This window comes from Odocoileus virginianus, chromosome 3 (genome assembly GCF_023699985.2).
Source record: "Odocoileus virginianus isolate 20LAN1187 ecotype Illinois chromosome 3, Ovbor_1.2, whole genome shotgun sequence".
NCBI lineage: Eukaryota > Metazoa > Chordata > Mammalia > Artiodactyla > Cervidae > Odocoileus > Odocoileus virginianus.
Window position 1 is genome coordinate 13,394,043 of NC_069676.1, and position 15,002 is coordinate 13,409,044.

Consider the following 15,002-nt stretch of genomic DNA (forward strand, 5'->3'; position numbering starts at 1 on the left):
GGCAAGTGGATTCTTAGCCACCAGACCACAAGGGAAGTCCTGCACCACATTTTCTTTATCCATTCCTCTGCTGATGGATGTAGCCTTCCGTTCTCTTTTATTTGGCTCATGGGCCATAGTTTGCCAACCCCTGGTACTGACTCATGGATTCTTATTTAGTCTAATGGATTTACTTTGTTTCATCTTGCACTATCATTATATATTTTGATGCTCAAGACTGTTCCAGTTTGGGCCAGTGGGAACCCCTTCGCCTTACCTCCTGTGTCCCTCTGCTGCATTGTTCTCTGAGGGCGTTCTGACTTCCTCACACACCAGAACGGCCCCAGGCTCATCTGCTTTCCCTCCTGAACTCAGCCATTTCTCCAAGGGGCCCTGACTCCTTTCATCAGAAAAGAATATTTGGAAACCATGATCTACGTGTACTCATTGCTACTGAGGTTTCATTCTTGTGGGGCCCTCTCAGCGGACAGAACTAGGAAATAGATGTGTATATGCATGCACATCCACTTTGCTAGTTACATATATTAACTAGTTTTATGAATTAAAAATGTTGCAGTTGCACTGATACCTCCAATTCTGATCCGATACCCTGGCTTCTTTCTCTCCTCCCTGCCCATGTTACAGTAGCTCCAAACCGACTCCTGTCTGCCACAATATAATCCCTTATTCGCACAGTCCTAGAAGGCGCAGGAAGTACATTCAGAGTGGCTAACGCCGGTCAATGTTTGTTTTCAAATTAAAATATATGCTCCAGGGACTTCCCGTGGCTAAGATTCCGTGTTCTCAATGCCGGGGGCCTGAGTTTGATCCCTGGTCAGGGAACTAGACCGCACATGCCACAACCAAGACCTGGCACACCCAAGTAAATAAATTATGATTATTTTGTGAGTATGTGCTTCAGATCCTTTGTTCAGAAGGTTAGTCCTCCCCTTGGTCCTCCCAGTTGCGAGGTTCCCCCCAATCCTTGTTGGTTTTATTCGTTCGTGTGCGTGTATGCTCAGTTCCGCAGTTGTGTCTGACTCTTTGCAACCCTATGGACTGTATGTAGCCCACCGGGCTTCTCTGTCCATGGCATTTCCCAGGCAAGAATATTGGAGTGGGTTGCCATTTTCTCCTCCAGGAGATCTTCCCGACCCAGGGATTGAACAACTGTGTCTCTTATGCCTCCTGCATTGGCAGGGGGATTCTTTACTACTGGGCCACTTGACTCCTCATTTACTCCTTATTTATTTATTATGTGAATTATTAGCCTGGTCCCAAAGTCAGAACCATGCCAAGAGGCCCCCTAGAGAGGGGCTACTATCCCCACACATCCATCTCTTCCAGAACATTCCTCTCTGCCTCCTGAAGGCAGCCATTCTCGCCCGACACACTCATGTGAAAGAAAGATGTGAGATGTACACATTCAAGGTGTGTCCTTTATCCTCTCCCTTAATCCCTCCTCCAAACCTGTTCCCAGAGGGAAGCCTTGAGTAATCATGGGTGTGTTTGCTCTGGGATATCTTCCGTACACAAGCCTCCTGGAGGTTTTCTTTCCCCCTCTGCCTGGTGCTGTATCTTAGTTTTTCCAGCTTCACTCTATTTATTACCCTCACCATACCCTTTTTATTTATTTACTTGTGAGATTTATTTATTCTTTTTAATGTGGATCATTTTTGAAGTGTTTATTAAATTTGTTACAGTACTTCTGTTATATGTTTTGGCTTTTGGCCAAGAGGCATGTGGGATCTTAGTTACCCGACCAGGAATTGAACCCACACCCTTTGCATTGGAAGTGCAGATTCTTAACCACTGGACGGCCAGGGAAGTCCCACCTGACTCTTTTTAATGTCACCATATTAGAGATGTGGCTATTGCTTGCTTGCTTTGAATCATAAATGCAGTACTTCTCTGTGGTGAAGAAATGGTAACGTGAAATGTGAATGTAGTGACGACATGAGAAGTAGAAGCCCCCGTGGTGCTTGTTCTCTCATGAGCATGCATGTTGATTTCTGGTTGACATCTCTCTCTCCACCTTTCCCAGAATCTTCATGCTTGCATTCTCTTTGTTTTGTTTGGGGACCATTTGGGTTAGTCTACACATAGCAAGACTTCTGCTTGGCAGAGTATCTTAGACCACTTTCCCTATCAAGCCATTAGTTCTCCTCTTATTTTTTTGTATTGACATACTTAGAATCTCGTTCATTGTTCAGATTGATAGCTGTTTAAGTCGCTTCCCATCCATAGATAGAGCAGACATCCTGCGCCAAGCAGCTCTGATGGACCGCTGTGTGCCTCCTCCCTTGTCGGTAGCTCTCCCCCCGTCTGCTTCCTTTTCTACACGCACATTGTGGGAATGAGCCTCCTTGTACATTACCTTTTGATGCTCTCTTAGCTGGTATGGCTTAAACATCAGAAGTACGTGTTTTTATGGTTATGGAAGCTGGAAATTCAAGCTCAAGTTTCAGCAAGGTTGGTTCCTGGTGAGGACTCTCTTCCTGGTTGTAGCCTCCTGCCTTTTGGCTGGAGAGAGAGCAGACTCTGGGGTTTCTTCTACAATCACTAATCCCATCATGAGGGCCCCACCTTTATGACCTAATTATGACCTTATGACCTTAATCTGGATTACCCCACCCCCCACTCCCACAGGGCCCTGTCTCTAAACACAGTCACATTGGAGAGTTGGGGCTTGAGCTTTTGAGTTCCAGAGGGGACACAACACAGCCCATAGTAGCTGGCACACTTTTGCCTCTTGGCCTGATTCCCAGAAATGAATGACTATAGTGATTAACTCACATGATGTATTGATACTTACTCCACAGGGTTTTATTTGAAATAGTGAATTTTTTGAGAAGAGATGTGGGCTGGCATTTGACCACAGCACAAAGCCTTCCCGAGGCCATTTGGGGCATTTGTATGGCAGGAAGCTGTGCTTCAGGGAACTCTGGAGGCTAGCCACTGCAGCTGCTCACCTGTTATAGTGACAGGAAGCACTGCTCCATGGTGGCTACTGGTGGTCTTGGTCTTTGTTCTCGCCCAGTGGTCCACAGCCGTGGCTGGACATCATTGTCACCTGGGGAACTTGAAAATTAGAGAGGCCTGGGGTGAGGACCCCAGGGCAGTTGAGTCAGGATTCTTGGGGTGGAGAAGTCCCACCGTCAGCACACTGATTGCTCCCAGGAAAGATTCAGGGGTGACAGTCACGGACTGAGGCAGCCTGCAGAGCTTGTTTGTGGGGTGGCGGTTAGGCAGGTTTACAGTCCATGGGGTTGCATGAATTGGACATGACTGAGCAACTAAATAGCAACAATAGTCTCTACTATTGTAGGGTCATTGTAGGTGGTGAGCACAGCCTGCAGGGAGGTTTGGGAGGTATTAAGTTCCTAGTGAGTGCAGACAAAGGTTTCCACCTTCATTCTCATCCTGAAGGTCTTGCCAGGATGATGCAGTCTGCAAATCCAGTGTGAATGGAAGTGATCAAGGGCCAGAAGAATGGGAATAGTGTAGTCACTTGGGTCAAAAAGGAATGAATACAGAAGACCTTGTTTGTTCTGTGTGGAATTGATCTAGGAGGCCACACTGGAAACTGATAGGGGTGGGCACCTGTGAAGAGAGAAACTGTTGAGTTCAGGGGTAGGGATGTGGAGAGTCCACACTCCATCCTCTTGAATCTTGGACTGTATGATTATGTTATTGAGTTGGCCAACCCAATACCTATTTGAAAATTAAAATTATTTATATCAGTTATTTCCGAAACACAGCTGTAATCAATTGGTTACATATATTTTTACTGAGTTATTAACATTCAGTTAACCCAGCTTGTGTACCATTTTTCTGGGCTGGATTTGGGATGGGTGGGGGGCAATTTCCAGATGGCCCTGGTGCATGGATGGATGCCCAGGGTATGGACTCTGCAGAACCTCACATCCCGCATGTAACTTTCTTTCAGCCTCTAGACGAGACCAGCCAAATGAGTGACCTGCCGGTGAAAGTGATCCATGTGGAGAGTGGGAAGATCCTCACAGGCACAGATGCACCCAAAGCCGGGCAGCTGGAGGCCTGGCTGGAGATGAACCCGGGGTGAGTGGGGTCTCGCAGACCAGTGACAGCCAGTATCCTGGGTTGAAGGCCAGCCTCGTTCCACAGGAGCTGGCTGCCAGGAGTGATCCTGGTTGCATTGGGAACAGGCCAATTTGCTAAAGAAGGTGAATTGTGCTGGTTCTGGGGAGTTGTTTTTTTTTTAATCCATGCAGCATGACATATGGGATTTTAGTTCCCCCACCAGGGATTGAACTCGTGCCCCCTGCATTGGAAACTTGAAGTCTATACCTCTAGGCAAATTTCCTGGGGAGATTTATATTACAACACTGATTTTTTTTCCCTCCCCAGGTATGAAGTAGCTCCAAGATCTGATAGTGAAGAGAGTGGCTCAGAAGAAGAGGAGGAGGTAAGAGTGCGTTTCCTGGCCATCCAGGCCCTCGGGACTCTGTGGTGTGACCTCTGCCACAGTGGATGCTAAGCTCCTCTTCCACTCAGGCCAGGCATCGAGTGGGGTAAGAGATGGGCAGGGGGCAGCCGAGGCTGAAAGTTGGTTTTTGAGAGCCACATTGTTTAATATGGTAGCCTCTCGTTACGCATTTCTGTTTCTACTCTAACTTCATTAAGTAAAATATAGATGTCCTCACTCATATGTCCTCAGTCATACTGGCCGTATGCCGGGCACCCAGCAACTACCCTCCAAAAAATGCCAGTATGAAGTTGTGAGCATGTGATTGTGAGCATGCTATGTTTGCCCCTCATCATCTGTTCTTTGAAAACTTCATACATAATTGTATTTATTGTGCGTATTTTTTAAGTCGTTGAATTACGCCCTGTGAGGTGATTTTTAGAGTTTCCCTGGTTGTCAAAGCTCAGATGAGAGTCTTATCCCTCTGTCTGTCCTGGCCAGCCTCCTTGGGAAGGGTGACCCGGAGGAAGCCCAAGGATGCATTGTCTGTAGGGAGGGTTCCTTCTGCATGGTTACCCCCAAGAAGGGTACCCCTTGCACTCCCCCATCAACTGGGGTGAGGGTGGCTTACAAGGCTTTTAAAAAGCTTTCGCCCCCTCCATGAGGTTATACAGAGAGAATTTTAACAGGCATATCTTTGCTTATTAAGGTCAAACATTTTTTCAGGTGTTACTGACCACTTAGATTTCTCCTTTGAATGATTTGCTTCACTTGCCCATTTCAGTTCAGTTGTGTATTTTAGCTGAAATTACATACATAAAGTGTTCTTTATGTGTTTACCTCAGCCTGAACTCAGCTTGGTCTTTATATCTTTCTTTTGATTTGTCCTGTCTTCACTCCCCTCCTTCTTACCTCTTCAGGTCACCTGGAATTTATTTTGTGTAGGACTTCAGATGGAGTCCCTTTCCCCCCTACTTCTAGTATTAAATCCCACAGACAGAGGAGCCTGGCAGACTACAGTCCATGGGTTGCAAAGAGTAGGGCATGGCTTACCAAGTAAACAACAGCAAAGTAGTGTTAAGACAATGGGTATACTGTTGGTTCACCCCTTCCCCACCGACCTGTGGTATTTTGGGGGTTTTATATCCACTAGTTTCTTTTTTAAGAATTTATTTCTTTCTCGTTATTTTGTTTTATTTATTTTTAAATATTAAGGCATAGATATATAGTTGAGGTAGTATTTAAAATTCCTTTAAAAATTTTATTGATTTTTAGACTAATGTTTCATTGTAATTTTTTTAAACAACTTTTTGGAGATATAATTTGCATACTGTAAAATGTACTCATAATAAGATTACTCTTCAGTGATTTTAGCTAAGTTACAGAATTGCATAGTCATCACACTGCACCAACTTTAGAATGTTTTTATCACCCCTAAAAGCTTCATCTCACTGATTTATATAGTTTGTTCTTGCTACTTCCTCCAGCCCCAGGAAATCACTGGTCTGCTCTGCTCTGTAGATTTGCCTTTTCCAGAGTTTCACATAAATGGAATTATACAACATGTAGTATCTTTTGTCTGGCTGCTTTTATGTGGCATGTTTTTAAGTTTCACCTATGTTGTCTGTCTGTCAAAAGTTTGTTTTACATTGCTAATTATTAGAGAAATGCAAACCAAAACTACAATAAGATACCACTTCACACTGGTCAGAATGGCCATCATTAAAAAGCCTACAAATAACAAATGCTGGAGAAAGTGTGAAGAAAATATTTGCAGTACTGGTGGAAATGTAAGGTGGTATAGTCACTATGGAGAACATTATGAAGGTTCTTCAAAAAACTAAAAATAGTTGCCATATGATCAGAAATCCTACTCCTGGGCATATATTCAGATAAAACTGTAATTCAAAAAGATACATGCACCTCTATGCTTATAGCAGCATTATTTACAAATAGCCAAGATATGGAAACAGCCTGAATGCCCATTGAGAGGGGAATGGTTAAAGAAGATGTTAAAGATACATATACACAATGAAGTATTAGTCATAAGGAAGAATGAAATAATACCATTTGCAGCAACATGGATGGACCTAAAGATTATCATACTAGGCAAAGTAAGTCAGAGAATGACAAATACTACATGATACCATTTATACATTAAAACCAAAATTTGATGTGAATGAACTTATCTACACAGTAGAAACAGACATAGAAAACAGACTTGGGGCTGCCGTGGGTCAAGGGGGGAGGAAGGATTGGGAGGATGGGACACGCAGATGCACACTGTTATTTATAGAATGGGTGAGCAACAAGGTCCCACACACAGAGAGCTGTATTTAATACCCTGTAATAAAGAATAATGGAAAAGAAAAGATATTCTCTGCTTTGAGGGTGTAGATTTAACCCTTATATGCATATTTCCAAACTTAACAAATCAGCTATCAAAATTTTTTATAAGATGTGGGCATTTTACTCTAATTTATACCTCAATTTAAAAAAATATTAAAAAGACATAATGTGGAGAAGCCATTAATAAAAGTTAAGATCTTTAAAAAATTTTTTTATTCCTGAGTTGTGTTCCTTTGCATGGATATACCACATTTTGTTTATCAGTTCACCAAGTTGTGGGCATTTGTGTGTTTTCCATTTTCATTTCTCTTGGGTAAATACTTAGGAATGGCATTGCTGGGTCATATGGTAAGTTTGTGTTTAACTTTTTAAGCAATTAGCAAACCATTGCCTGAAGTGATTGTACCTTTTTTACAGGTCCCCAGTTTCTCCATGTCCTTATCAACACTTTGTATTATCTGTTCTTTACATTGTAGGCATCCTAGTGGGTATGTAATGATATCTCTGGTTTTACTTTGCGTTTTCTTAGTAAGTAGTATTGTTGAGCATCTTTTCAAACGTTTATGCACCATTCAGATATCTTCTTTGGTGAAAATCTATTGAAATATTTTGCCGATTTTTAATTGGGTTTTTTCTTATTTCATCATCGAGTTGTAGGAATTCTTCATATGTTCTTGATACCTGTCCTTAATCAGATATATAACTTGCAGATATCTTCTCCCAGTCTGTTTGCCTTTTTTCCCCTCAATGTTGTCTTGAAATGTAAAAATGTTTCATTTTGATGGAATCTTTTTATTGATTTTTTTCTTTTATGAATTGTGCATTTGGTGGTATACTGAGAACTGTTTGAAGTCATGAAGGTTTTTCTCTTATGTTTTCTTTTGGAAGTTTTGTATTTAAGCTCTTACATTTAGGGTCATAGTTGAGTTGATTTCTGTGTGATATGAAGGTCTAAGGGTTCCTTTGTATATGGATATCCACCTTACCCAGCCACCATTTGATGATAGGCTGTTTTTCCCTATTGAATAGCTTTGGCAGTTCTGTGGGAAATTAGTTGACCATAAGAATAAGGGTTTATTTCTGACTCAGTGTTTTTCTTTTGATCTGATTATGTTTATTTTTGTGTCATTGCCACACTATCTTGATTATTGTAGCTTATAATAAGTTTTAAAATCAGGTAGTGTTAGTCCAACTTTTTTGCTGTATTGACTATTCCAGAGCCTTCACATCCCCATGTACACATTAGGATCAGCTCATCAATTACTACAGAAAGGCTTGCTGGAATTTTCTGGGGGGATTGTGTTGAGTCTAGATCAGTTTTGGGAGAATCACGTTTAATAATACTGAGTCTTCCAATCCATGAACATGAGCTGTTTCTTTATTTATTTTGATAATCTTTAATTTCTCCTAGTATTGTTTTGTAGTTTTGAGAGTACAGTTTTTGCTTTTTTGTTGTTAAATTTATTTTTTAATTATTTTATCCCTTTTACGCTCCTATGAATAGAATTGTTTTCTTAATTTTTGAATGTTTTGTAGCTTTTCTGTGGAAATAACATGCAAAAAAATTTTATGTTCTGGGAACTTGCTAAACTCATATTGGTAATTTCAGTAAGGTTTTTTTGTTTGTTTGATTCCTTAGGGTTTTCACAAACAAGATTGTGTCAGTCTGTGTGCCTTAATTTTTAATCTCTTTTTCGTGCCTTGTTGCACTGGCTAAATCCTCCAATAAAATGTTGAATAGACGTATCCAGAGCAGATATCATTGACTTGTTTTTGATGTTAAGTTTGAAACAGTTACTCTATCACTGTTTAGTGTTACCTATAAATTTTTCATGGATGTCTTTTAACAAGTTGAGTAAATCATGTTCACATCACACTCTCTTCCTTTTTGCTTATCTTTTTTTTTTTAATTTTTTTTTTTTTTCGCTTATCTTATAGTGAATGTTTATTGTTGTTTAGTCGGTAAGTCACGTCTGACTCTTTTGTGACCCCATAAACGGAGGCCTGCCAGGCTCCTCTCTGCATGGATTTCCCAGGCAAAAATACTGGAGTGAGTTGCTGTTTCCTTCTCCAGGGGATCTTCCCAGCCCAGGGACTGAACCTGTGTCTCCTACATTGTAGGCGGGTTCTTTACCGCTGAGCCACCAGGGAAGCCCAGTGAATGTTTAGTGGAAGACTATTTTAGCCACTCTGGGTTCTGACTTCCACCCTTGTGGGTTCCATTTTGGTGTTTTATTTGTTTAGTAAATTATCTAGGCTGAATCTGTGGAATGTTTCCCCAGGGGATGTGCTGTCTGTGGTGTCTGCTCGGTTTATTGTTTTGCTTTGTTTTTTTCTCATTTTCATTTTTAATCCTGGCTCTCTAGGAATGGGTTGTATTTCTTCATAACTTAGCAGTCAACTCTAACACCTTGAGCCAGTAAAGATTGTGTCTCCTGCCAGTAGATCTGTGTATGTAGAAGAGCCTGTTCCGGGTCTGGGTCATTTTCAAGCCTACCCTGGCTTTTACTTTCCTCTGGGCCTAGTCTCATTTCCTCTGCACATGTGCAGAGCCCTCAGCCAGTAATCTGCTCGCCCTACCCGTGACTGAGGTCCTCACCTCCACTGGCTGCTGCTGGCCCGGGCATTGCCCACCGCTGTAAAACACCCGAGTCTCCCACCGGCCTCATGGCCTGCCCACCCTGCCAGAGCTTACATGCCAGGACGGGAGAGGTGAACACACCCACAAGTAAGATCTCTACAAACTCCCGCCCTCTACTTACTCAAAGCTCGGCAGTTGTTTTAAACATTAGTGCCTCTCAGACTCCAGTTCTCTGGAATGGTTCCTGGTGCTACTTTTGTCCAGCTTTCATGTCACTTTTAAGGTGAAATTTGCTAATCCCCTTTAATTGGAATTAGCCAGGCTTCCCATTCCTATTTTAATTCCTGACATGGTAGTATCAACTTGGAAAGTCTTACAGTTATGATTTTTGGAGGCCAAAGTGTTTGTACTATCATCACGTGTTCGTTATTCCCAGTAATCTATAAAATTATTTTGCTTTTCTCCAAGGGAAATTTCATTGGAGTTTGATTGGAATAATTTAACAGGTTAATTAACAGATACTTTTTTTTTAAAGTTTAATAGCAGTTCCCTTGTACACACATATTTTGTGTGATTTAAACAGGAATACAAGGATAGTTTAATGCTAAGAAATGCATTTGTGTGTATTTTATCAATATGTCCTACAGAATCCCCTTTATTATCTAAGTTAATGTTGAAATATCCTTTTAATGAAACATAATACTTAAATAGTAAGTGCCCTACATACAAATGAGTTCCATTTCAAGAGTGCGCTCCTAAGTCCAATAGTTTGTGTAGGTAGCCAACTAAACACAGTTTGCCTATATAGTACCGTATTGTAACAGGTTTATAATACTTTTCACACAGAGAATACATAAACATGAACTATAAAGAAAACATTTTCACCGTTACAGTATGGTACCTTGAAGAGTGTAATAGTACAGGGCAATAGCTGACACTCAGGGTTGGGCATCTAGTGAACAAGCAAGAAGAGTTCCTGACTGGAGGAGGGCGAGGAGGTGGGAGATGGCAGAGCTGAAGGATCGTCAGCAATAGGAGATGGAGTGCAGGCTGCTGCGTCACTCACACCTGACATTGATGGGATGCATGTTCACATCTTTGAAAGTTCTCAACTTGAAAGTTCATATGTAGGGGACTCAAATTTATAGAAAACCTCTTAGTAAACTATGGTGCCTGTTACCACCAGTCTTATTTGACATGTTTTAGACATTTGGGCCATGTCAGTAAAACTGAAAGTAAATCAAGAGCAGTAAATATTGAAGGTTGCCTATGAATGTTTAATACCTAGAAAATTCAACATAGTTGAAAAGCTGTTTTAGTAGCATACATTATGTAAGAAGGGCTGGGTATGAATAGAATCTACTAGCAGCAATTGAAGTACAGAAATACCCTGAGATATCCTTAAAAAGAAGTGTCTGGACTCTGCTATGAAAACTAAAAATCACATATTGAGCAACTAAAAGAAGATGCACATAAAAAGCATGACTTGTTTTGGGATGGGCGGGAAGAAGGCGTGCCGGTTGTAAAACCATCCCTAGTTTCTGGTCTTCTCCCTCGGGCGCCCCTGGGCCGTCCCTCTGGTGACCCTGGGAGACACGGACCTGTCTCTCGGCAGGAGGAGGAGGAGGAGCAGCCACAGCCCGCGCAGCCCCCCACCCTGCCCGTGGAGGAGAAGAAGAAGATTCCAGACCCCGACAGCGACGATGTCTCCGAGGTGGACGCCCGGCACATCATTGAGTAAGGGTTCTCTCCACCCACTCCCGCTCGGCCAGCTCCCTGCATGGGGGCACCTGCAGAAGCCATCAGAACCCCAGCTCCTCCTTGAATAGCCCTGTCCAGCTGGCAGCCATTGCTGGACCACATAGGTCAAATGGACTTAACTTCAGATGTCTCTGATTTTCATAGGGTGCAATGACACTCCATCTATTCACATGCTTTGTCCTGTGTATAGGAGATGGTGGGGTTTACCACGAAAGATTTACCACGCTTGTGCTCCAGCTCAGCCCTCCCCCCTCCTCCCTGGGAGAAATTGTTTCCTCAGCATGTGTCGTCCACACATATCCTGTGCTTTTTTTTTTTCCTTTTCATTTCTGGGACACTCTTCTGCCCCTTGCTCCTGTGTCTTTGTACACACAGCATCTCACTGTCTTCCACATCCAGCCACATGGTGTCCCTGCCGTGGTCTCGTACTGTGGCCTTTGTCTGGCGGTGGTCATTTAGGTTATTTTTCATCCTTTGCCCTTGAAAGCAGTTAAAATTACTATACTGATTTCCTGGTGGCTTACAGTACAGAGTTGGAAAAGAAAATGGCAACCCACTCTGGTAATCTTGCCTGGAGAATTCCATGAACTACAGAGTTAGCGTATACTCTTAAATAGAGGATTGAGAGTGATATGTATTTTATAACCTTTAGGCATGAAGGGGAACCACTAGAGCTAACGTACAATCTTTTTAATCCATTAGAAAAACCCTCTAAGCCAAGAGTCTGCAGCCTCCAGGCCACAGACCGGTACTGTCTGTCAGATCAGCAGCAGCATTACATTAACAATAAAGTGCTCAATAATATGTAAAGTACTTAAATTGTGGTGAAAACACCCCACCCCCTGGCCTGTGGAAAAACTGTTCCATGAAACCAGTCCCTGGTGCCAAAAAGTTTGGAGACCACTGCTCTAAGCTAAGAAAACCCAGCTTTAACTGGGCAAGATGGATAGGGTGATGTAAGGACAGAAACATAGCATAAAGCAGTATGATGGAAATTGGGTCACCTGTGTCTGTCATATTAATAAAATGTAAGTAGTTTAATGTCACTTTTTCAAAGAATTCCAGATTGGATCACAAAACCTCCAGTGTATAAATGATTGAGGTTTGCAAGAGTGTCAAGTGTACATTTTCCCTTGAACTCTCAGTAGAGAGGGTGGACCATGCAACAAGCCTCCAGCAGAAAGTAACTCTCCTTCCCTGGTGTGACAGAGAAGGTGCCCCCTTGGCACCCAGAAGTCCAGTATTGGCCCCTTAGGTTAGCATCTGCCGGCTTGCCTGTCCTCAGACTGTGTGGCTGCTCTTGGGCTCATCTTCCGGCTCAGGCCATAAAAGCTGCTCCGCAGAGGCTTGTGTCAGAAGCATGTTGTCCCAAGTAAGAGTGTTTGTCTTCATATGGCCCTTCCATTTTCCTCCCAGGAATGCCAAGCAAGATGTGGATGATGAGTACGGCGTGTCTCAGGCCCTCGCTCGTGGCCTGCAGTCCTATTACGCTGTGGCCCACGCTGTTACCGAGAGGGTGGACAAGCAGTCAGCGCTTATGGTCAATGGTGTGCTCAAGCAGTACCAGGTAGGTTGGATGGGGCCAAGTCCACACGGCAGTCCTGACAAAGGGGTTGAAATGAAATGGTGCAATCAGTCAGTTTCTCCCGCGTGCTTGATTTGCGCCTGGCAGAACAGGAGCACTGACAGGCTTTTAGCATCTGAATTCCCCCAGCAGCTTTGCAGTAGGCACTGTGATCCTCCAAGTTTCATGGGGAGTTTGAGGGATAAGTGAGGAGCAGATGGATAACAGCAATTTCTCAAATGGTTCAGAGGGAGCTCAGCTCAGTGCTCTGTGATAACCTAGAAGGGTGGGATGAGGGGGTGGGAAGGAGGTTCAAGAGGGAGGGAATATGTATATACTTATGACTGATTCATATTGTACAGCAAAAACCAACACAAAATAGTAAGGCAGTTATCCTCCGATAAGGAAAAAAAAATCACACGGTTTAGGAATGGCTGAGCCAGAGTGGGACCCGGGTGTGGGGCCATGGGGGCTCTGTGCAATGTGAGGCAGCTAGGAGGGAGAGCCTAGCAGCTCTCGACCCAGTCCTTCCTTCTCAGAAATCCAGGCGTGAGGGTTACATGATGATGACTCTAAAGCTGTGTCAGGGCCTGGCCTGGAGCAGCCAAGAAGGGAACTGCTTGTCATAGAAATTTCTTTTTCTGTGACTGTGGCCCCTCACCCCAAGCTCATCTAAGCTCCCAGGAGACAGCTGGCATACCTCCAACCAAAGAACACATTCCCTGTCTACTGCTCGGTGTGCTGGTAACCCCTGAAGCCCGTCTTTCCTCACAAGCATTCTCATGTGCTGACACCAGGTTCCAAAGGTGAATCCCGTGACCAGTGGACGTTTCCAGAGAGGCCTGTGTAATCACAGAAATCAGAACATGGCCACAACTTACTTAATCCATTAGGAAACTTTCCAGAGTTTCCTTGAGGACAGTCTTCTAACTGCCTGTGGCAGAAAGCTTTGCAAGCTTTGGAAACCTTTCACTTCATCTTGAAATGCTGTTGAGGCACTTAGTCATGTGGTGCACTCGTTACCCTGACGTCCCAAGTCTCCCTGATCCAGGGTCACACGTTGAGGGCAGGCTGGTCCCAGTGGGCTGTGTGGCTTGGTATCCGGCAGTGACAGAGACTTAACAGTATAAACATGTGCCTGGAAAGGATGTTTCATACGTGTCTCACATGAGCACAGCACCCCTGTGATTCCAGAGAAAGGAGTGTGAGATGGGGCTGAGTGGGATAGAAGAGAGTGAACCCAGAGCCAGATGCCGAGTGAACATGGCGGCGGGTGGTCCCTGGCTGGGTTGGAACTTGGGAGCCTCTGAAGCGCAGGGAACCCTCTCACACCCCACCTGGGCCTCAGCTCTGGCCGCTTGTCCTTGCAGATCAAAGGCTTAGAGTGGCTGGTGTCCCTATACAACAACAACCTGAACGGCATCCTGGCTGACGAGATGGGCCTGGGCAAGACCATCCAGACCATTGCGCTCATCACGTACCTCATGGAGCACAAGCGCATCAACGGGCCCTTCCTCATCATAGTGCCCCTCTCGTGAGTGCCCGCCCAGATTCAGACGCCTGTGTGTGGTCCTCATGAAGGACCACAGCCTGGGTGGCCTCACCACAGGCCCTCCTTCCTGGAAGCCCGAGTCTGCATCCAGGGTGTCTACAAGGGCTGGTTTCCCCCGAGGCCTCTCTCCTGGCCTTGCAGATGGTGTCTTCTCCCTATGTCTTTACTTCGCCTTCCCTCTGTGTGTCTGTACCCTCATTTCCTGTTCTTATATGGACGTCATATAGTCATGGATTAGGGCTCACCCCGCGGACCTCATTTTTGTTCATTCCTTTTTTTTTGTTTGTTTTCTAATATTTATTTATTTGGCTGAGTCAGGTCTTAGTTGCAGCACACAGAATCTTTGTTACAGCTTGCGGGCTTTTAGCTGTGGTTCACGGCCCCAGTAGTTGGGGCGCATGGGCTTCTCTCTAGTGCTCCCAGGTGCTAGAGCACAGGTTTAGTAGTTGTGGCGCACAGGTCTAGCTGTTCAGTGGCTTGTGGGATTCTCCTGGATCATTGATCGAACCCGTGTCTCCTGCATTGGCCGATGGACTCCTTGCCACTGAGCCACGGGGGAGACCCTGCATCGGGTTGTAGTTGTGGCTTGCTGGCTCAGTTGTTGAGCACGGGCTTAGTTGCCCTGCAGCACGTGGGATCTTAGGTCCCCAACCAGGGATCGAACCCACATTCCCTGCCTCGAAAGGTGGATTCGTAACCACTGGTCCATCAGGGAAGTCCCTTCATTACTTCTTTTAAAGACCCTGTTTCCAAACATATTTAGGCTCTG

The 15,002-nt window shown here is 44.2% G+C and overlaps 1 protein-coding gene across 9 annotated transcripts in view; it reads left to right on the forward strand.

Moving 5' to 3' along the window:
- The window catches only part of SMARCA4 (SWI/SNF related BAF chromatin remodeling complex subunit ATPase 4), a 91,287-nt gene that overhangs the window by 30,793 nt on the left and 45,492 nt on the right, over nucleotides 1-15,002 (forward strand). For all 9 annotated transcript variants that reach the window (XM_070464482.1, XM_020902413.2, XM_070464475.1 and 6 more), the window contains 5 exons: nucleotides 3,929-4,059; nucleotides 4,369-4,426; nucleotides 10,972-11,093; nucleotides 12,534-12,684; nucleotides 14,052-14,215. In XM_070464482.1, coding sequence (XP_070320583.1) covers nucleotides 3,929-4,059; nucleotides 4,369-4,426; nucleotides 10,972-11,093; nucleotides 12,534-12,684; nucleotides 14,052-14,215 — 626 coding nt within the window. The remainder of the gene's footprint in view (nucleotides 1-3,928; nucleotides 4,060-4,368; nucleotides 4,427-10,971; nucleotides 11,094-12,533; nucleotides 12,685-14,051; nucleotides 14,216-15,002) is intronic.